Source organism: Urocitellus parryii, chromosome 3, assembly GCF_045843805.1.
Source record: "Urocitellus parryii isolate mUroPar1 chromosome 3, mUroPar1.hap1, whole genome shotgun sequence".
In the NCBI taxonomy this organism is placed as follows: domain Eukaryota; kingdom Metazoa; phylum Chordata; class Mammalia; order Rodentia; family Sciuridae; genus Urocitellus; species Urocitellus parryii.
This window is the reverse complement of record NC_135533.1, coordinates 136,426,960-136,450,196: the sequence shown is the minus strand read 5'-3', so window position 1 is coordinate 136,450,196 and position 23,237 is coordinate 136,426,960. Positions and strand designations below refer to the sequence as shown.

The 23,237-nt window shown below is 49.8% G+C and overlaps 1 protein-coding gene across 9 annotated transcripts in view; it reads right to left on the bottom strand.

The window, feature by feature from the left end:
• The window catches only part of Kdm2b (lysine demethylase 2B), a 124,608-nt gene that overhangs the window by 8,328 nt on the left and 93,043 nt on the right, over positions 1-23,237 (bottom strand). For 7 of the 9 annotated variants that reach the window (XM_026386003.2, XM_026386007.2, XM_026386004.2 and 4 more), the window contains 10 exons: positions 12,544-12,768; positions 7,356-7,499; positions 6,141-6,227; positions 5,700-5,960; positions 5,382-5,495; positions 4,759-4,797; positions 3,893-4,566; positions 3,165-3,328; positions 2,917-3,078; positions 2,028-2,246 (listed from right to left, as the gene is read on the bottom strand). In XM_026386003.2, coding sequence (XP_026241788.1) covers positions 2,028-2,246; positions 2,917-3,078; positions 3,165-3,328; positions 3,893-4,566; positions 4,759-4,797; positions 5,382-5,495; positions 5,700-5,960; positions 6,141-6,227; positions 7,356-7,499; positions 12,544-12,768 — 2,089 coding nt within the window. The remainder of the gene's footprint in view (positions 1-2,027; positions 2,247-2,916; positions 3,079-3,164; positions 3,329-3,892; positions 4,567-4,758; positions 4,798-5,381; positions 5,496-5,699; positions 5,961-6,140; positions 6,228-7,355; positions 7,500-12,543; positions 12,769-23,237) is intronic. The other 2 variants (XM_026386008.2, XM_077796105.1) reach the window with 1 other exon arrangement.

Here is a 23,237-nt window from a genome sequence, read left to right as displayed (position 1 = left end):
AAAAGAAAGGGAGGATAAAATGGTGGCCAGAGGGGAGGTCTGGATGTGGGATTGATGAGTTTGTGTGGGGTAAAAGATTACTCTGTTCTGTTTAGTTTGCTTAGAAACCAAGCAAATAAAAATGAAACATTAACTCTAGAAAACCCAAAAACAATTGATACAGGAAGTTTACTCACAATCCACTATGTGGCTCAACAGTGACCAATACTCGCATGGTCATAATAAATAATAGTAAGTTAACCAAAAACTAGACTAGAAATAAAAGAAAAAAAGGGTGGTGGTGGGGTGCCAAGAGGATGCAACAGCAGTAAATCTTCATGTTCTGTAACAGCCAGTTAATAAAGACTAATGTCTAAATGGAAATGGCAGTAGAGGGGCTCACTCTGTAATATGGGGGTAAATACTGGAATAGAGAACTCGAGCTAAAGGATTGCCTCAGAGGGAAAATGGGAGGTGGGGCAGAAGCAAGGAACTGCCTTGAGCATTCAAAAAAAAACTTCTAGGTTGAATATGGCCCAGGTGACAGCAGCTAGAATTTCAGTGTCATTTATCATGAGACCAGATCCTCCAACCATATTTGTGGATCATGAACATGTCAACTGCAATCTATTTTGTGGCAGAGACTTATTTTATAATTAACTAGTTATAATGGTGGGAGAGGGGGGAAAAAACACCAGAAGAGACTACAGAAATATACCTTAATATACTTCATGGCTAATAACAAGAATGCAGAGCTCCATCTGTGTGTAGTGAGATGAAAAGGTGACTTCAATGTATTATGGTGGAAAGATAAAATACCCAGAGATGATTTACACCCACATACCCCCACCCCCCTATACTTCCTGAACTACACTATTTAGGGGAGGGGATTTAGATGGAGATCTTTGCTACACACCCACAGTAACTAAGCCAGAACACGAAGAGTCACATCAAGCACTGAGAACAAGACACCATCTAGCCCTTCTCCAAAAGGCAGGTCCAACACCAGTCCAGGCCAATGAACAGAGTTTCAATCCGGTGCCTCTAAGGAGAAACCTCTTTTCAGCACAGCTCTTTTCTTTACCTCTAGGAGTGGGACAATCCCTGTCACCAAAATTTCATGAGGAAAGGAATGGTATCCTAGGTACAGTGGGATCTCACCCGGCAGGCAGGCCTGGTGTGCTGCATGGATGGTGGGGGGTGTTCATCTGTCATGAACTGGGATGTAAAGACAGACAAACAGTGAACCCTGAAGAAGCAAAACCCCAAATGGAGTCATGTAAAAATGGAACTTAAATGAAGTGAGGGTATGCTTTAATACTTAGTAATTTCACGGGAGAAAAAAAATAAAGATTTAAGTTTCTATTTCTTTCTTTTTCTTTAAATCTCATCCAAATGTGACACCCCAACCCAAGCCATCCTAAGCTATCAAACCAACACTGCATTAGATGAGTAAGGACAGGCAGCACCACCTCTTGGCTACTGCACCATACATACAGCCAAGCTCCCAGTCCTTCAGAACCAACTCCCGCCCCATTAGTAAGAGAGGATTCCATGGTGTGACAGACAAGGAACAACAATGGAACTAACTGAAGTTTTTTTTCTCTCCATCAACAGGCCCTAGATAGCAGGGCCATGAGGAGTACACACAACAACAACAAAGGCAGAGACTGTTCCACTGCTTCCGCCTGGCCAATGGTCTCTAGATAGAAGCCCTGTCACCGTGGTCCTTGCCCCATGCCTACTGCTGTCCCCCTACCCTGGCTGGAAGGCATCAACTCAGTTGTACCACCTTCAGGAAGTTATCCCTAGCCTGTATGTTGGGTTAGAAGCCACTGCCATATGCTCTTACTGCTATTAATACTATTTTTTTCGGTAGCTGTTACTGCAATTCCAGCAGGGACTTACGTATGAGTCTCCCCTAGACCAGGCTGTCTCGCTCCCTGGTGTGCCCTAGCACCTAACGCTGATAAGAGTGGGCACACCATTTTCAACAAACATGAAACTCCCACTGTGTTCTGTAGACTTGGGAGGAGGGGGAACCTTACCTGACAGGTTGATCTCAGTTAGAGAGTCTCGGGTGGTGGTGCCGACAGCAGTAAGCAAGTTGATGGACTGGTCGGTGACGTGGTTACAATAACTAAGGTGGAGTTTGGAGAGCAGGGGCATGTGGCGGATGATGAGCCGCAGGGAGACATCTGTGATGTCCAGCCCTGCCAGGCGCAGCTCCACGATGTTCCGGAGCTTACTCCGATTGTCCATCTGACCTGGTAGGGCAGGAAGGAAAGGGGCAACCTCTGTCAACCTGACAGGAGATCAGGTCATACTGACATGACTTTAAAAGGCCTACAGACAGATATAACAGTTAAATTTCATTTAGCCACAAAGTGCTTCCTCCTAAAACCAGAATTCTAACATTTAAAAGTCAGGAGTCTACATAAAGAGTTAATTTCCAGATTTTCTAGAAAAAACAGAAGATCTAGAAACCTGAACCAACATTTCACTCAGAGGCAATCAGCTAACTGAAACAAGGTGGCCCAGCATCGCTGGCCCCAGTACCTTGGGCACCATGTAAGCTGTGAGAGTCACTGACCCAGACAGTGGACCGTGAGTGGGCTGTGCTACAAGCTCTTCTCCAGCCACCCGACCCGGAGGCTCAAAGAGGTCAAGCCAGCAAGAGGCAAGTTAATATGGAAGCAGCCAGAGTGTGCTGAGCCCCAGGTGCAGAGTCTTGGCACATGCAAAGGAGCCTTTGCCTCCTCCTGGATCCCCTCTGTGCCCAATGCTGACTGAGAACACAGCAGCAGGGACTCTTCCCTGTGTCCTCTAGAGAAGGGCTGACGCTAGAGGAGGCTTCAGAACACATGCACAGGATCCAATGGCACAAGTCACCCCATCCACAGGACCCCCTGGGCACAGTTCTGGACTGGAACTTACCTGGCCTGTTATCTGTAGGTGGAGACAGGAGATCCCGCATCTGGGCATCTTTTAGTCCTTCTACCCACTGGACATCCAGAGTCCGGAGCAATGGACAACTGGAGCTACAGAGGGCTGAGACTGCGATCCACGAGCAGCCCGACAGCACCAAGTCTCGGAGCCCTGGAGGGACAGGGAAGGAGTCATGGGCTAGGTGATACACAACAGCACCCATGGCTTCCCACTCAGGTCTCTGGCCCAGGGCTCACCAGGCAACCGGTTGATGAGCCAGCTCAGCTGCTTCTTGGAGATATTGGTCCAGCTGAGGTCAAGGGAGACAGGCTGTCGCCGGATGATGCCGCTCAGCATCAGGGGCGTGATGGACTTGCAGTGGTTCAAGTCGATGCGGGTCCACAACCGCTTATCGCAGCACCTGGGGGCCCAGCAGGAAGGACAGCATCAGAGATGGGGGCTCATTTGGGGAGCCCCTGCATGGCCACCAAACCCAAATGGGAATCTGTTCTCTGCACCTTTCTGTTTAGCACTCATCCTGTCCACATGTGGACACCTCTGCTCTGATGGCCACAGGCTATCAGTGGAAGGAGCTGGCATCCACTCTCCATCAAGTATTTCCTGCGGGCCTTACTACATTCTCTAAACCACCCTGTGAAGCAGATATCATGCCTATTCATACATGAGGGTGAGAACTTGGCCAAGGCTACAAAGTTGATAAATGTCAAGCTGGGTCTAAAGCTGGTACTGGTACCCCTTGCTCTTAACCTAGGCTAACTCTAGGGACAAGGACTCTACTTGGTCTTTACTGAGCTGCAGGGAAGAACAGGCTGACAGGAAGTCCTTGGTGGACAACAGTTAAGCTCTATCAGGGCTCGGCAGGAGAGAGTACCATGAGTGACTAGAGTGGGGATACACGCCCAAACGGGCCATTCCAGGTTGAGCCAAGCCTTAACCGAGAGCCTAACACAGGGAAGCCCCTCACCAGCGGTTCCAGGTCCTGCAGACCCGCATGCAGACACACAGGTCTTGGTGGCTGAGGTAGCTGAAGACGGCCATCCACACCTCCCTGTGCATGACATGGGCTGCCCCATCATCCAGGGGCAGCGAGTCGGGTGGGGGGCTGATAGGGGGTGGCCGGATCACGTGACGCTCCATCTGGATGCATTTGGGCGGGGACACGGAGGGTGGGGGCCGGGAGATGACTCGGGGTGGGCTGCGCAGGCTGGGCCCCAGTGGGTGCCTCAATTCCCGTGGGGTGCCATTGAGCCCCTTGCTGAAGCGGTGGGGGCGCTCACAGAGGCCCAGGGGCCGCTTGGGTTCCTCGTTCTCACTCTCAGGTTCTGACTTGATGGGCTGGTGGTTCTCATGGGCCAGGCTGCTCTCTGTCTTTTGGATCTCATGGTTGAGCTCCTTGCTCAGCTCCTTGCTCAGCTCCTTGTTGGGAAGCCGCCGTTTCCGGCGCATCTTCACCTTTTTCTTCTCCTCTGGGCCCTCAGCCCCCTCATTGCTAGGCCCAGCCGTGGGCGAGCTGGAGCGTGAGTGGTCACTCTCCCTGGTCTTGGGGGGCGCCTCAGGCAGATCATCCTCTGGTTCCTGCTTGAAGCGCCGGAGGGGCTTATTGGCCATCCGGTCCTCTGAGTTTTTCCAGGATCTCCGCTACGGAAGAGAGGAGCCAAGGGCCAGTGGTTACGGAAGAGAGGAGCCAAGGGCCAGTGGTCAACCCATACAGTTCCGTGTGGTGCCCACCCCAGAAACTCCCAATCCTTTGCCATGGGACTCATGAACCACCCAGGCGCTGCCTATACCTCTGAGAGCTGGGAATGGGCTGGGAGGAAGGGGAGATGGTACCTTTTTCCTGAAAAGTTTATCTTCTTTGCCAGGTTTTAGCTGTCATGAGGAAGAAAGGATGCAGTTTGCTCATGGGTTAGAGGAAGCCAGTCCCCTCTACATCCAGCCCCACCACAAGCCCAGACTCCAGAGCAGGGGCTGGAGGGTTGCCTTTCCCACAAATGCCATTTCCTCCTTCCCATCTGACTTTCAGTGGACCTTGCCTGCTGCTTTCAAGGAGGAAGCTGGAAGTAGAGTAAGGCCAGCTGTTCCCACCCAGCTGACATCCCACCCCAGAGAGACCCAGAGAATGTAGTCACCCATCACGTTAGCCTCAGCTCCAGGAGCGCAGGCCTACAAATATCTCATAGTGGGCTGGAGCCAGGAGGTTCCATGCGCCACCTTGTGGCCAGTGAAGGCAAGGCCAGTGGGTGGAGCAGGGCCACCAGGATCCTCAGAGGTTCCGGAGATTTCAGGGTTTCCTGGGCAGGCGCGCCTTCAGCTTTGATCCCAACCAACCAAGGCTCTCCTCAGAGAGCTCCCATAGACCTTGGGGCTAGACCTTGGGACCAGGGGACAGGGTGGGGGACAGCCCAGGACTCGAAAGTCCCCATGGCCTGGGGTGGGGTGGGGCATGGGAGCACCTGCTGCTGGAAGTAAGTGAGACTGGATCTCCACCAAGGGCTGAGGCTGCTGCCTAGAGGGGGCCTCGGCGAGAGGTGAGAGGAGGAACCGGGGGACGTTTGAAGCGTCGAGGCCTAAAGGGGGTGGGAAGAGGAGTGACTTGCTGTTTTTTTCTCCCTTCTTTTGGGATGGGCTCTCAGGACTTGGGTGACCTGCTCAGGGCAACAAGAGGCCAGGATCCCGAGTTCTACCCATTGCCCATCCCTTCCCCCACCCTCCACCCTGCACCCAGGACAGCCAGGTCAACCCTCCACTGCCCAGGGCCTGCCCATTCGTACTCGTTTGCGTCCACTCAGCTCTTGGGGCTTCTCATATTTCCTCTTCCTCCTTAGGTGTACATCGTCAGATTTTCGGCGCAGGATGCCATCAGGGGGCACCTTCTTGGGGTGCTCCTCTGACCTACGCCGGGGAGCCTCTTCACACTCACTCCTCCGCTTGACAGGCTCTGGTCCTTCCTTGTTGTCCCGGTTCATCTTCTGCTCCTTGAGCAGGGAGCCAGGCAGGTTGGAGGCATATTTAAAGCCAGGGCCACGCTTTTGCTTGTAGGCCAAAAAGAGAGAAGAAACAACCCCACTGTATACCTTTGGACTTGCTCTTCCTCCTCCCCAGGCTGCCGCACCCCACCTGCCTGACCACCCAGGGACAGGCTGGTCCTGACAAGGCCCAGCCTGGCCCCGCCCGCCCCTCTCCAAAGATCGCGACTTGGTGCCCGCACTCACTTTCCCGGTCTTGCCGGCATGGTTACACTTGGGACACTCCCAGCAGTTTGGAAGTTCGTCGTTGACCACACCCTCTGACTCCTTAATCTGGAAGGACAGGCCAGGACTCAGCAGGCAGAGAAGGTTGCTGAGATGGGGCCTTGAGACACAGGGTCGCTGTGTCTTCAACCCCTCCCAAAAGCCATGTTTGTCCATTTATATAGACAAAAGAAAATACAGCGGTACAGAGATGGGTAGTTCTAGGTTCAAATGCTCACCCTTCTGCCTCTGAATGGCTCAGCCATCCTGAGCCAAGCACCTCATCTCTGTGGCCCAGCTCCCTGGACCATGAGATGGAGTTTGAGTGCCCTTCTCACTGGGGTTTGAGAAAATTCAATGAGGGTAGAACAGCTCAGGGTCTGACACACGGGACTTAGTGCAGGTTGAATCCTGTGTATGAGCTGAGGCAGAAAAGAAATGACCAGGCATTTAACAGGAAGGGCTAACTTCCAAAGCCTCAGAACTCACAGTACCCCTGCCAAGAGGGGTGTGTGTGACAGAAGGAGAGAAAGGCAAGTGAGGTAGGAGACTTGACACAGAGCTGAAGGACTGTCCTCGGCAGACCCCGCCCCCCCACGGGTTCTGACACTGTATTGTCTTGGCCCAGAGGGCACAGCCCAGAGTGGGCTCTTCCTTTCCAAGGTAGAACCTGCTGCCTGAATCAGGCAGGCACAGAGGTCACCCAGAAGGTAGTCCTGCCCTCGACACACCAAGGGAACCGGTTCCTGGTGCAGAGGCACAAAAAGGCAACCATCTGTCATTCAGGATCCACCCTCCCTGGCCTAGGCATGGTTCTCCCAAAAGCCAGGAGCCAGGACTCCAGGGAGCAGCCACCTCAGGTCTCTGCCTCTGGCCAAGGTGCAAACAGGTAGCCCATGTCTTCTGTCTGCTAAAATGCTGGGATCCCTCTGTGAGTCTGAGGTACTAGAAGGTGCTGTGGTGATGGGTTCTTTCCCCTAGGAAACTGCTCCTGACTCTTCTTGCCCTGGGCTCATCATTTGATACAGAATCCCCAGGATTCAGGGTCCTCTAGGAATTCAACATGCCACCTGCATCCCACCACGTCACCAGTGTTCTCCAGGAAGGAAATCTAATCCCACCCCACCATGCCATCATCACCAGACACCCCAGGGTGGGGTGAGGAGATGCATGCCCAGTGCCCACAGGGCCACTTACCTTAAGGCATCCAGGGTGGATGATCTCATTGCAGATGGAGCACTCCATGAGCATGAGGTTAAACTTGCCCTCTTCCTCTTCCACTGTGTCCTCCTTCCCCGCCTCGCCACACACAAGACACACAGCAGTGTGGGGCAGCACTGGCTGAGGAGCCGGGAGACACACAAGTCAGCAGGAAGGGAAGAAAGACCCTCCTGAGGACCAAGTCAAGGGCACTGAGCTACTCTCCTGTGCCTGCCAGGAGACTCCAGAAAGTGGCCCAGGCACATTCATTCATCCATACACTTACCAGATTGTTACCTCTACATGCCAGTCACTCTGTAAGAGCTAGGAACATAGCAATGAACAAGACAGATCAATTTCTCTGCCATCCTGAGCTCTCAGGTAAGGAAGGCCCACAGAATGAAGAATAATGGAGTATGTTAGATGGAACAAGAAATACCAGGGAAAACCAGGGGAAAAATAGAAGGGGGACTGATTTTAAATGTGGAGGTCTCCCATTTGGAAAAGACCTGAAGGAGGTGGGGTGTGAGCCTAGTCCAGATGCCCAGAGGGCTGAGGCTTGCCTCACCAGCAGGTATCAGAGCTCAGTCCACAGTATGGAGGTCCCTAAGACCTTTACAGGGAAAGGCTGTGAGGTCAAAATTGTCTTTAGAACAAAAGTTAAAAATACTTTTCCCTCTGGAATGTGTTGATTTTTGCATGGATGGTGCAAAAGCACGGGTGGATGAAGCTGTTCGCTCCTCAGCACCAGCAGGCAGGCAGGCCCAGCTGTCCTGGGAGTTGCTGAGGACTTGGAGCCACGTGCACAATGAAAAGATCACCAGCTCCATTTAGGACTTTCTGTGATTTTATGAAAACTTCAACCCTTCAGCATACACCTTCTCACACAGGAAGGACACACACAGCACTTCTGCACACTGAGGGACCTTACTGAAGGACATACTCATGTGGCTTATCTTGTGAGCTCAACTGACCACTTTCTCCAAAGAACATCATTTTTTTACTTGAAATAAAGACTGAATAAACCACTGGATACTGGTGCATTTTCTTGAAGACAAAAGAAGTAAAAATCTGTTGTTTCCAGGGGAGGAGGAGGGGAAAAAAATGTAGCACTTGGTACAAACAACAAAATTCAAGTATTTGAGGGAAAATGAGAAGTTTGGAAAACTTACATGAGCCATCATGAACTGGAAGGCTTCCCGACACTAAAAGGCTTTTCTGATGAGATTAGGAGTGGTATTACCAAATGTCATACATCTATATATCTAAAGATAAATAATATAATGGCATGTGCCAATATTTTGGGAAATCTGCCTCAGTGAACCAATATTTTCCAAGTGACCAATGAATGTTACAACATACTGCATGAGCAAGATGAGCTACTCAAAGGGCAAGAATAATGACTTGTAATGTAACAGTATGAAAAGTCCTTGATACAGTTTCAGATTCCACATTGCAACTAACCTTTAAGTAACTGCCACCCATTCTGGTGGAGTTTAAGAGTCCATGATTATGAAATGAAGGCTTTTAATATACCCCTCTCTTATCCAACTACTTATTTGTATAAGGCTGTATTTCCCTCATTCTCCTTCTAAAATAACATATCCCAATAGATGAAATATACAAGCAAACATGAAAATCCAGGTCCTTTCTAATGAACTAGACTTAAAAGATTAATAAACAATGTCTTTCTTCCTCTAGTTATTTTAGTTTTGGAAAATGTAATTGGTCTTCAAAAAATGTGATTTTGGTTAATATATAATGGGTTTTTATCTTTAAAATGAACTTAAAAAAACATTTTTTAAAATTTTCTGTTTTAATTTTATTATTTTTTTAAGTAACACGAGATTTATCTTTATTTTTAATCTAAGAAACAAGTTCCTTCAAAATTGTGACTCCTCAAAATTTTCTATTTAAGAAGTGGAAAATGTTACCCATCTATGACAGACTCATTTGAAGCAAAGGCTTGAAATGATTTCCACCAAGTCACAGGCTGAGGTAAAGAGTTCCATGCCTACCACCTCTTAGGCTAGCCCCACGGTAGCTCCCAAACCTGTAGTGATTTTTTTTTCCTTTTTTTTTTTTTTTTTTTTTGGTATTTTTAGGTACACATGACAGCACAGTGTATTTTGACATATTAAACATACATGGAGTATAACATCTAATTAGGATCCCATTCTTGTGTTTATACATGATGTGCAGCTTCACTAGTTGTATATTCATGAATCAGTTTTAATTTTAAAAATAGCAAATGTCAGTAAGTAAATACTTCACATGAAAACAAGAGCTCTTTGGGGTCTTTGTAATTTTCAAGTCCACAAAGTTTGAGCACTATGTACCCATCCCTAAGGAGAGGGGCCAGCTTAGACCTACTCTCCTTTCTGTTCTTGCCTGGCCTCCTACACCCATTAGTACCTGCAATGTAGCAAAACCACACAGTTTTTATTAAACTACTTCAAATAAGCTTGGATATACTCCACCAATAGGTGTGCTGGGGATGAACCCAGCCAGGGCCTTATGTAGGCTAGGCAAGCACTCTACCACTGAGTCACACCCCCAGACCAAAATGTCTTTACAAAATGGCATGAATACTTGAACTCAAATAGAACACAAAAGACAAGAGCATCATCAATTGTTCAACAAATACTTAGGGAACACTTGCTACAGCCTGATCCAAGGTACCCAGGGGCACAAGAACTAGCAGACAGCTGCTCCCCTGCAGACACCTGGGAAGAGAAAGGCATAACTCACTGAAATTCAAAGGAACATGGAAAAGTTACATTCAAGGACTACCTGAAGCAGCAGAGGCTTACTTCTGCAGGATAAGAAAGGCAGAAGGAACCTCAAGGTGAACAAGGCCAGAGAAGGCTGCGCAAGAAAACTTCAGCATGGGGAGCAGGTCAGAAAATAGACATAGAAATTGGAGTTAGGGTGAAGAACACCCATGATGTAAGAAGAGTCTGAGACAGGGGACTGACTTGAGATGGGTGAGAGGAAGCACCAAAGGGGAAACTACTATAGAAATTCATGAGGGAGCCCACCTGAGGCAGGGAGAGCAAGGCCCTGAAGGAAGCCACTGGGGACAGGGAGCCAAAGCAGGGAGGCTGGCACATCAAGAGAGAAGGACCACAGAAGGGGTCGGAGGCAGATAGGTCACAGGTGGGCAAAACGTGGGATACTGAAAGGCAGAAAGACTGAAAGAGCTGTCAGAAGGGCTTGAGAAGCCAGAAGTAGCCGAACAGGAGTCAAGCAGAGTCGGGGTACTCTCTACCAACATGATCAAACAGGCCGGGCCTTCTGGCTGCAAAGATAAGGTGGCATACAGCACAGGTCTCCTGTGACGACTAGGTCCAGGGCAAGGGGAAGAGAAAAGATAGTCATGTCTTCACTGCCAACAGGCTAAGTTTTAGGTGATACTGTCCTCAAAGCTAACAGTCTCTATAGGCAAACCCCTTAAAATCCTGACAGAATCCAATGGGTCACCTGAACCCTCTTCTCCAGAAAAATGCACATATACACAGACAAAAATCTGTATTTAATCTAGGGGATTAATACTCAGAATAAATTAAAAACTTGTATAGCTCATCAACAAAATACCAAAAAATACTACTAAAAAGGGGGCAAAGGACTTTAAATAGCATTTCTCCAAAGAGGATACACAAACAGCCAAGAAGTACATGAAAAGGTTCAAGGCATGGTGGCACACACCTGTAACCCAAGCTATCAGAGGCTGAGGCATGAGAATCACAAGCTGGAGGCTAGTCTGGGCAACTCAGCAAGACCCTGTCTCAAAATAAAAACTGAAAGGGTTGGGATATAGTGCTTGCCTAGCATGTTCGAGGCCCTGAGTTCAATCTCCTATGATCCCTCTCCCCCACCAAAATTCTGTCAGAAGTTACAACAGAGAAGAACCTTGAGGATATTATACTGAGTGAAACAGGCCAGTCACAAAAGACAAACACTGCACGGTCCCACTAAAACGAGGCACCTAGATTAGTTAAACTCTTAGCATCTGAAAATGGAATTGTGGTTGCTGGGGGCTATGCAGAGGGAAAAGGTCAGTAGTTGTTCAATGGCTGCAGGGTTTTGGTTTTAAAAGATGAAAACGGTCTATCCAGGCATGGTGGTGCACATCTATAATCCCAGCAACTCAGAAGGCTGAGCCAGGATCTAAGTTGAGGCAACTGGGCAACTTAGCTGGAGATGTAGCTCTGGAAAAGTATCCCTGGGTTCAATCCCAGTATCCCCCTCAAAAAAAAAAAAAAAAAAAAAAGTTTTAGAGATCAGCTACACAATAATGTGCATATATGGTTACCACCACCTTGTACTTAGACATGTTAAGGCGGTAAATCTTATGATATGTGCTTTTTGACCACAAAAACACAAGGAGAGTATGTGTGCAGGGTGAAGGGAAAATGAAGCTGGGTTTGGAGGGACATCAGTACTTAGGAAGAAAGGGCTCATCCTCTGTCAGGCTGGGCCTGCAGATGAGCTCACTAAGGCTAAGGAATCCTGCCTCTCCAGCTGAGCTGGCTTTTCAGGGAGCAGGGGGATGATCACTCCCACAGGGAGGACCACTGAGCCTCAGGGAGCAGTGCTCCAGGGAAGGCAAAGTGTGTGGGCATGCCGAGAGGGAATTGAGAGCAAATCCCTTGCCAGTCCACACCAAGGTGCCAAAGGCTGCATCCACCGCCTGATCCAGGTAAGGCCAGTGGACCTGGGCCACCCTGGAAGAAATGGCAAGGCAGTCTGTAGGGTCCTAGCTCCGGGGGCTCCATATCACTCCTCTTTGGGATAACTCCCTCAGGAGGGACACTAACCTTCTACATAGACTTCTGTCTCTGAGGGAAGGATAGGAAGAAGAACAGGCCCAGAACCTTCAAGAACTGGACCATAAATGCTGGCTACAGGGTCAGAGATAGGACAGGCTGCCCAGACAACTTCAATGGGAGGGACTTTGAGGTTCCTGGCTACCTCAGAAAGGGAGGAGTTACAAGACCACCAGACTATGAAGACATAAGAGCCTGACGTGTGTTCAGCAATGGGAGGTCTGAAAGGAGCCCTGGCCTGAGCCCCCTCCTGCCCACCGAAAACACCTCTTGGATGGACAGGCCAATGAGCAGAGGGTCATAAAGGGCTGAGGCAGCGGGGCAACCCAGGACCCGCAGCTAAGAGCGGCACTCACCGCGATGCACTGCCGCATGATGCAGCTCTGCTTCATCCGCCCGGGGCCCCCGAACTTCTTCATGTCCTTGCAGAAGTGGCACTCTCCGCACTCGGTCCGCAGGCAGGCCTCGCACTTGCGGCATCGCGTCCGGCGCCTGCGAGCTCCTGCTGTGGTCCTGTTGGCGGCCAATTTCACCGCGGAGGCTGGGCCCAGCTTGCCCTTGGGCCGACCCACCGCCCGGTTCTGCAGGAGAACAGACAGGATGGATGAAATGGGAGGCTACCAGGGTGGCCGGTCCCCTAGGAGAGAGTATGAGCTGTATCTCCCAGAAAGAGATGCTGAAGCCCTAAGCCCTGGGGACCTCAGAACGTGATCTTATTTAGAGAAAGGGGCCCTAGAGAGGTAATTAGGCTCAAGAAAATCATGAAGGTGAATCCTAACCCTGTATGACTGGTGTCCTTCTGAAAAGGGGGAAATCTGGACACAGGCAGACACACCCGGTGGGAACACATGTGAAGACATAAGGAGAAGTGGCCATGTGACTGCAGTCTTGTCTATAAGCCAAGAGACACTAAGTATTGCCGGCCAAAACCAGAAGTTGGAGAAACAAGGAAGGTTCCTTCACTAGAGCCTTTAGAGCAAGCTTGTCCCTGCCAGCCAACACCTTGAATTCAGGCTTCTGGCCTCCAGAACTGTGAGAGCTTAGGTCTGTTAGGACAGCTCTAGGAAACTTACAGGGACCCCCCACACACACACCTCTGCTGGCAGCGCACTCTGCCTCAAGACCTTTCAGGTCCCACACCTCAGGATGGGGCCCCACACACCCCTCTTGCTTCCCCCTATCTGCAGACAGACTGTGCTTCCCCAGAAAGGCTGCATGGGGCCAGAAGTTGTCCTCTGTTCCCTGTGCCAGGAACACCAGTCCCCTCCCCATAGTACCTGGCTAATCTACACATTCTGCAGGACCAGCTCATACACTACTTTCTTCTGGAAGCTCCCCTCCCAGCCCACCTGTGCTGCATTCGGTGCCCCTGCCATGGGCCCTGTCACAGCACTCATGACTGGTAAGCATCTGCCTCCAGCTGGTCTTCCCTCTGAGGTGGGGCACGGGAGGGAGCTCAAACACTGCTATATTTCTATGAGACAGCCTGTCACCCCAACCCCTGGGAAAACAGGAACCTGAAGGGCCCCTAAGTACTGAGACCCTCCCTAAATGGGAAAATAGAACAGGTCACAGAAGATGGTGTTAAATTCTTAACAATGAAAGAGAGCTGCAGTTCCGGCCTCCAATTCCCACATGCTGACCCCAGCCCCAGAGCCTCCTGCAAACTCAGGAAGCATGGTGGAACTGCTAGGACACTATCCACCAAGGATCTGAGGTGGGAGAGTTAGTCCTGTCTGAAGCATCCTTCTCAAGAACACGACTTTGCTGGGACACAGTCCTCTGTAGGGCACACGCTGCACTTACATCGAAACCCTCTAATTGGCATCCAATGCTAAAGCCTGTTTTAGTCAACTGACCCCCCCTTCAGTATGGTGCTATCCTTTCAACTTTCATTGTTTATCATACTTGGAGGGGGAACCCCAATCCTTTTGTTAAAACTCCAGAGAGTTGTAACTGTACCCTGTACCAGTGAAAAGGGTCTTCCTTCCAGAAACCCGTCCCTTAACACAAACAAGTCCCCAGAGTCAAAATAAATCCCCTGGGGTCAGAGGCAATGCCATTTGTATGAAAGGTGCAACAGAGGCACAGACAATATGGCTACTCCAAAGCAGAAGCTCCAGGAGTCTCCCCCTCTCCGTGCAGCCCACCATGCTCTCTTTTCCCCCTAACAAGGCCCTGTGTCCTGTTACCAACTCAGTCCTCAAAACTTTGAAACCTAGGAAATGACCTTAGGTAGAGTACATAGAAGGTAGAGCGCAGTCCAGATCTAAGGACAAAACCTGAAGGAAAGAGCTCAAACTTAGAACTTTTTAGAGCAGGAGAAGGCAAAGACCAGCTGCTTTGGTGAAAAACTGAAGAAATTCCAGAAGTCCAAAGGAATGTCTGGTATCAAGGGCCAGGGAGGCCAAAGGGGCTTACCTTCCCTTGCTTCCCAAAGCACATTCCCATCCAAAGAAGAACATTTCCAACCTATGGAAAACAAATTTGCCTGGACTTCACTGGCAGCTGAGACATTCTGGAAAATGACAAAGCAGATGACAGGCAAATGCTTTGAAAGAAGTCCTGTTTCCAAAGGTCGCTACTGTGCCCGCCAAATCAAGCTAGAAAAGCTTCCTCTGTGGTCACCAGTTGTCAGGAAGAAACTGAGCAATGGTGAAGTATAGGAGCTAATAAAAACCAATGAAAGGGGCCAGGGTTGTGGCTCAGTGGTAGAGCACTTGCCTAGCACGAGTGAGGCATGGGTTTGATCCCCGCCACCACATAAAAATAAACAAAACAAAACAAAACAAAAATGGAAAAAAAATAAACAGGTGAGAAAGCCATTAGAGGGTCTCCATTTTTTTTCCATTAAGAACCATCCAGGAAATCTGATGAAGGTAGAATAATAGATAATAGTGACACCCAAAGAATAAAAAGGAAGGTGAATTGGTCAAAGTCATCTCATTCTGTCATGAAGCTTTTGTCCTAATATCTTTGGTGTGCTACCCAAAATTTCAAACACCTAACTTGGCCCAGTAAAAGAAAGGATGGCAACCAGACATTCACTCACAAACATGCGGCTCAACCAAGGCCAGTTTCCCAACTCAAAAATTGGAAAATTCTGGGCTGGGGATATAGCTCAGTTGGTGGAGTGCTTGCCTTACATGCACAAGGCCCTGGGTTTGATCCCCAGCACCACACACACACACACACACACCAAAAAAAAAAAAAAAATTGGAAAATTCTGGAACATACACTTTAGTATTCCAACATCATTTCTCTCCATGGCAACTCAAAAGCATCTCCATTAAAGGAAAGATTATCAAGGTCATTCACTCATTCCATCAAAACTTGAGTCCCTCCCAGATAGTGTCCTCTAGAAAATTTATGGGTATAACCTCCTCAATCCCTCATCTCAAAAGTACTGTGCCATGGTACACACCTGTAATCCCAGTGACTCAGGATGCTAAGGCAAGAGAATTGGAAAGTCAAAGCCCACCTCAGCATCTTAGTGAGACTGTCTCAAGACAAAAAGATAAAAAGGGTTGAGGATGTGGCTCAGTGTTGGAGCACACGCGAAGCATTAGAAAGGTTCTGGGTTCAATTCCCTGAACACATAAAAATACATACACAAAAGGAGAAAAGCAGAGGACTCAAACTTTCCGATTTCACAATTTATTACAAAGGTCCAGTAAACCAGGCAGTAAGACACAAATACAACAGATTGATGGAGATAGATCCAAGTCCAGAAATAAACTCACTTTTTTGATCAACTGATTTTCAATAAGGGATGGGTGCCAAAATAATTCAGTGGGGGAAAGAATGACCTTTTCAACATATGGTGCTGAGACAAATGGACATCCACATGCAAAAGAATGAAGGTGGAACCCTACCTCACACCATGTACAAAAATTACCTAAAAAAATGGATCAAAGCCAGGCATGATAGCACATGCCTGTAATCCCGGTGGCTCAAGAGATTGAGACAGGAGGATCATGAGTTCAAAGCCAGCCTCAGCAAAAATGAGGTGCCAAGAAACTCCGTGAGACCCGGTATCTAAATAAAATACAAAATAGGACTGGGGATGTGGCTCAGTGCCCCTGAGTTCAATACCTGGTACCAAAAAAAAAAAAAAAAAAAAAAAAAAGGATCAAGACCTAAACACAAAGCTAACGTGATAAAATTCTTACAAGAAAATATAGATAAAAATCTTCATGACTTCAAATTGTCTTGGATACGACACCAAAAGCACCAGTAGCAAAAAAAAAAAAAAAAAAGTAAATTAGATTTTACCAAAGGACACTACATGATTAAAGAGCCCATCAAATGGGGGAACATATTTGCAAATCATCTATCTAGTAAAGGGCTTGAATCCAGAATATAAAAAGAACTCTAACAACTCAGCAATAAAAAGACAAAAATGCCAACTTAAAAATGGGCCAAGGATTGAAATAGCTATTTCTCCCAAAGATATACAAACAGCCAATAAGTACATGAAAAGATTTAACACCACTAGCCAATAGAGTGTGCAATCTGCACTTGGGATTCATTCATTAACCCCCTCATTCACACATTCACCCACCTACCCACCCACTCAAATGCTTTCTGGCTGTGAATTATATGCCAGATTCAATGCTAAATGCTGGGACTACAGAGATGAGTAAGATGCATTCCCTACTCTTAAAGGCCTGAAAGACACGTGACCACATAAATACAATGCAGTGTGATTATGAGATTACAAGCTAATGCTGATTGAATTTCTTCAATATTTGTATCAACAACCAATGAGGTAGGAATTACTATTATCTCCATTTATAAATGAGGAAACTGAGGCATCTGCCCAATGTCACACTGCCAATAAATGAAGAAGTTGAAATATGAGCCCAGGCAGATATGAGATATGGAGGTAGATATGACCCCAGCTCATAGGGAAGGCAGGTTGGGAAAAGTACCCCAGACCACAGGAGTTGGTGATTAGGTAGACCTCAGAGGGAGAACAGGACTCTTCGGGCCAAGGCTGGGGGTGGGGTTAGAATGGATATTCTGGTCAGAGGGAAGAGTAAGACAGAGATGTGAAACTACATGACACACTCAAGGAACTGCAAATAGCTCAACAGAGCTGCTGGAAAACAGCTCTGAGGCAGCAGGAACCTAACCTGCAGGGCCTCATATGCCACACTAGGGAAATGCACCCTGTACAACTATGTGACAAGGCCTAATGCACAAGAGCAATAGGACTGTGTTCTGGCAGCAGTATGGGAAATGGATATTTTTTGGGTAGTAAACGAAAGGCAGATCAGCTGAAGATTATGAAGGTATGAACAGAACCAACAGACAGGGCGACAGGGGAGCATGATTCAGGAGACATCTTAGGGCTCAGTGGCAGAGCGCTTGCCAGGCTTGGGCAAGGCAGTGAGTTTAACCCCTAACACCATAAAAACAAAACAAACAAACAGGAAATATTTTAAAGACGACCTAGTTTTAGACTCAAGTAACTTGAGGGAATGTAGACAAGAAAAATCCTGGAAGACTGAGATTTTTAGCTGCAGGAGCACGGGGACTCAGGAAAGGAGAGAAACAGTGACTCTGGAGTGGACCTGTGGACTCTAAGAGACACAAGGGACACCCAAGGAGTGTGGGGAGCCAAGCTAAGATACACATCTGGGAATCAACATCACATAGGTGGTTAGACTCATGAGGCTGTCTGGGGAAATGGGCAGAGTTAAGAGACTCATGGAACCCCTCAAGACTGAAAATATTCAAGATGAAGGCAGGAAAGGCTGCCCAAAGGGCAGAAAAGTAGAGAAGCAGCAGGAGGTGGTGCTATAGCAAGGGCTTGGGAAGAGTCTCCAGAAGGGAGTGGTCAGGAGTTTCCACTTCAAGAGAAGTGAGGAAAACAATAAAACTTAACTGAATGCTTTTACAGTTAAGACAGTTTTAAGTTTCTCACCAAACTACCCCTAAGGACAGCACACCTTTAGCCCTGGGGTTTCTCTGAACATACTAATGTTGCTTCCTGCTGCACGTAATTACTTCAACACTGTCTGTCCTCAAATCCTCCCGCATAATGGACATCCCAGAAAAGCCTGGATTTGACCAGAGTCGCAGGCCCTGAACACACCTGCCAGATTCCAGGGAAGGCTCTGGTTTATTTATGTACTGACCGTAGGGAGGAAGAGAATAAAAACACAAGAATTACCAAAACACCCAGGGGACGGGGACCTCAGGAGAATCTGAGGAAAGATAAGGACTTCTTCCCCAGAAAAATGCAGATGGGCACCAAAGTCACCAAATTTTTACACACATTTTTGGGAAGGTTCAGGGACCTCTGCTTTAAAATTTTACTATTTAAGAAGTTATGGTGGGTAACGCAGTAGTATCACCACATAAATTTCTGAGGGATTCTCTTCTCCATAATTCACCAATTCTTACTATTTTCAATTTCAAGTTGCAGTCATTTTTATTGAGGGGGAAAAAAGAAAGCAATTTTCACTTCAGGGTTGAAAAACACTTACTCCAAGATGGAACAAAAATTCTTACCAACAGAGCTTCTTTAAGGTGGGGGTGGGGGTGGGGGTGGGTCCCGGTGCAACTTTCACCTCCCCAACCTGGAAAGCAGAGCTTAAGAATTTTCCAACACATTCTGTACCACAGGTGCGCACCAGCAGAGTAGGCAAGGAACCCCCTACCAACGTGGCTCAGTGGCCATTATCCCCTGCTATTCTACAAGCTGTGACCCTTGGGAGAACCCAGGAGGCTAAGGAAGGGCATGGGGTAGAGTGCAGCCCAGCAGGACAGGCCCAATACTGCCCAGGACTGAACACTAGTCTCAGGCGGGGATGAGAGAAGAGCAGACTTTTGTGGTGGCACAGCCAGAACTCTGATGAGGAATGGGCACCAGAGCTTCACCAGTGGCAGTGATGGCCAGAGCAATACCAACTGCCCTGGAGGGCCTGTGGTTCAGCAGGTGGCTGATACTCATGTACTTCCACATCAGGACTTGCACCACTTCTTCATGAAGTGCCTTTTCCTTTGGTGCCAAACCCATCAAAAGCATAGGGTGAGGCTGACAGACAGAGAGACTCAGAGAAGAGCCATGTCTAGGGCCTATGATGCAGAAAGTTGCAAATGCCTTTGAGATTCTCAGGGGAAGCACCTCTTTTCAGGCCCTAAATCTCTCAGTGGGAAAAACTGCAGAGGAAAGTGGGGGAGGCAAAGGGCACTGAGCCACAGCATGGAGTGTCCCCATGTACAGGGTACTTAAGCAGACAAAATCTCTGAGACTGAGAAAAACTGCTGCTCACTTGCTGGGCTTGGATGTCATCTTCCTCAATGAACCTAAGTGGAAAAAAAATCATCTTAAACTGAATATCAAAATCCAGGGAGAATTTCTGTTGCTAAACACCACAGATGTTCCCAACCTGGCAGACCCATGGGAATAGGAGGAAAACTACCTGGCTACAGGAGTCCAGGTACCCTCCTAATGGCAGTCTTGCTTGAAGCATCAGAATTTGAAAACATTTTTTAAAGCCCAGACATGTAAGTCTTATCCTGTGCAGTGTTAAAAATTTTATCTACCACAGACCAGAGGGTGGGATCAAATTTTAATAAACAGGTAAGAAGCCATGCACAGTGGTGCACACTTGCAATCCCAGATACTTGGGAGGCTGAAGCAGGATAACTCAAGGCCAGCCTGGGCAAGGTAGTAAAACCATGTCTTAAAACAAAATATTAAAAAAAAAGGGGGGGGGGCTGGGGGTGTAGCTCAAGTGGTAGAGCATTCCTGGATTCAATCACAAGTACCACAAAAACAAAACAAAACAAAAATAGGTAAAAGGAAGCTCAGTCTTGACACGCCAAAGCCTAATGGACACTGAACACCAACATCCTATGAATGACCAGATGCCACAGGAAAGGTCAACTGTTGGCAGGTGAGGTGGACTCAAATCATGCTGCAAATGTTCAAACCAAGAACTGAGGTGTGAACGACGTAACAAGAATCTGAGAGCCATTCACACACCGTGCTACTGAAGCAACAGAAGTTCCAAGTCAAAAATCACTTGAATGCCCCCGGGTTAATCCAGCCAAAAGACCAGTGAAATTCAGGAACACTCGGAAGGTGGACACGCTGAAAAATGTACATCACAGCCAAGAAACCAAAAGAAAAAAATTAACTTTGTTAAATAAAACCACTTAACAATATGCATCATACGATTTAAGTGCAGCCAGCCTATGTGGTACTTCCTCAATGACGCCTAATGTTAGGAAAGAAGAGTTCCCACATATTTTATTAAACATTCCAAAACATCTTTATTTCACTAAGGAAATGCATCAGAATTATAAACAAGCATCTTATTCACCCAGCCTGTCCAATGCCCGAAAGATAACCCATCCTGTTAATTCCTTGCACAAGTCTACCTGGCCTGCGTCTTGTTACAACTATTATTTTGCACATTATACTTGGTAAAACCACAACTTTCTTCCCCCACGTCCTAAACACGAACCTTCCCGGAGTAAATCCACGCCGTAAACACACCCAGGGCTTTGTTTTACACACAGATTTCTCGTCCTGGTCCCGAGAGATGTCCCTTTCCTTCTAAACCCCACAGAGGCCAAAGCCTGCCATCTGGGGTCAGGGCTTCCTCCGCTGCCGCCTCCTGGGCGCACTCGCCGGGTTCCGGATGGCCCGCGCCGGCAGTGGCTCGCACCCCTTCCTGTCTCCGCTGCCCACGGCGGGCGGGCGGCGAGCGCGCGGCGCCCAGACAAAAGCTCGGGCCGTCGGGCCCACGGGCCGCGGGCGTCCTCCAGGCAAAGGCCGAGAGTCCCAGCGCAACTTTGCCAACGGGGAAGAAGGAGGCACCCGGCGCCCGCAGGTCCGGGTGCGCCCCGGGCGCCGGCACGCGCGTGGGCCGCGGGAGAGGGCGCCAGGGAGGGCGCGGCGCGCCCCGCGGCCGCCCGCAACTTGCCCGCGGGCCGTGGCCCGCGCCCCGCAGGCCGGCCCGACGGCGAGGCCCGGCGGCCCACATTGTCCCCGCGGCGCCCGGCGGCCACCCGCGCGCACGCTCGCCCGCACACGCCCCCTGCCCGGGCCGGCTGCGGGGCCCGCCCGCCGCGTTCCTCCACGCCCCGCTCCGGCCGGGCCCTGGCGGCTCTGCCTCCGGCGGCTGCAAAACTTTCTCCTCATCGCCGCAGCGGCGGCGTCGCGGCCGCCTCGGCGCGTCAGGCAGGCGGTCGGGAGGTCTGGCGGCGGGTCCCTCCCTCAGCCCCACCCCGGGCCGCCGACCTGGTCCGGCTCCGATTCATAGTCGTCGTCCTCGGCGCTCACGGACATGGCCATGGCTCATGGTGGGCCCAGGCTCGCGCGCGCTGACATGGCTGGAGCGGCGCCGCCGCCGCCGCCCGCCGGGAGCAGGCTCGGCTCGCCCTGGCTCGGGCTCGGGCTCGGGCTCGGGCTCGGGCTCCGGCTGCCGCGAGGAGGGAGCCGCCGCGCGCCTCGCACGCCCGCGCGGGAGGGGGCGGGAGGGGCCGGCGCGGGGAGGGCCGGGGCGCTCATGCATATGCATGAGGCGAGCCAGGAAGGGGCTGGCCCCCCGGGCGGGCGGGCCAATGGCGCGGCTGCGGCGCTCGGGCCGCACACAAAGGGAGACCGGCCTGCGGTGACACGGGGGCGGGCCCGCCGAGGGCGGCCCCTCGCGGCCGGCGCGCGGGGACTGGGGCTGCGTGGGGGCGTGCCCCGTGCGCCGCGGGATGCACATGGGTGGCTGCACGCCGCCGCCGCTGCAACAGGAAATGCACGCCCGGCCTGGGGTGGGGTCTTTTGTGTAGTCCTGCGGGGCGTTGCACTGGAGCCCCCGGGCGCACGGGCCACCGGGGGGCGGCCCCGCGCGCGATGCCAGGCGCGGGTCTCTACGCCCCCTGCAGCGGGCACACGGGCTACCGAATTTGCAGACGCTCCGGGATCGGGACCTGATGCCTGCGAGTCTGAGCGTCCTCTACCCAGAGTCTGCGGGCGGGCCTGCTTGGATAAAATCCGAGGACCTGGTTTCCCAGGACGCGGGTGGTTGGGCTAAGCGGCTCTTTGGACGCTACCCTTCTGCCTCAGGTTTGCGTTTCATGGAGGAGATTCAACGTCAAACATGGAGTGGTACAAGCTGGAGCTCTCAGACTTCGGAGCTGTCAGAACGGCCCCGGACTCTGCCCTGAGGTGGGCGCCCCACCCTCTGGACAGGAACCTGGATACTTTCCTCCTAAGCTTAGGAGTCGACCTCAGGAGGGTTGAGGGCGCTGCAGACTAGAGCCCAGTGCTCCTAGGAGACTGGCAGGTCCCTAGGCTGGCCTGGAAGGTGTGGGTTTCTAAATCTTAAACCGTGAAGGTTCCCTGTGCCTACTTCAAAAGCAGCCCACTTCTGCAGAAAATTGTCACTAGAAATCCAGATTGATATTCATTGAAAAGGAAGTCTATCCAGCACTTATGCCAGCAATCCTTACTGTGAAAGAGTTCCTGACACCCTGAATGGCTAATGATGTTAGGTAGGTCAAAACCGTAGTTAAACATCACCTATGGAGCAGTATGACTTAGCTGGACAGATGGCACACATATCATCCATCCATCTATGTGATGTGCACACCTGCACCTCAGTTGCTCCACCTATGAAATGGGAAGGATTTATGGAGAGATGGGTAACCTCTGTAAGAGATCAGAGGCTATTCCAAGAATAAACCTATTAGCTGTGAAATCTAGTGATCAACTCTGCGATGATCATCCAATTGTTACTCATGCCTAGGCCATTGGTCAAGAAATTCAGAGAACAGAAGGGCCTGTAAGCTGGTCATGGCCTGGGCTTTTAAAAAGGAAGAATGTGTGTGGAGACCTTATAAATAAAACTTGGAAGGCTTCTAACAGAGTCGGCAGGAGTGAATAAGCAAGCAGGGATGTCAGTTTTACTGAGTAGATTTTAAAGTCTGAAATTTATACACCCAATGACACTAGGGAAAAAACCCAGCACACTTGCTCTTTACTGAAACATCTCTCTTCTCAGTTTCCTTCCTAACCTCTTTTATTTTTCAC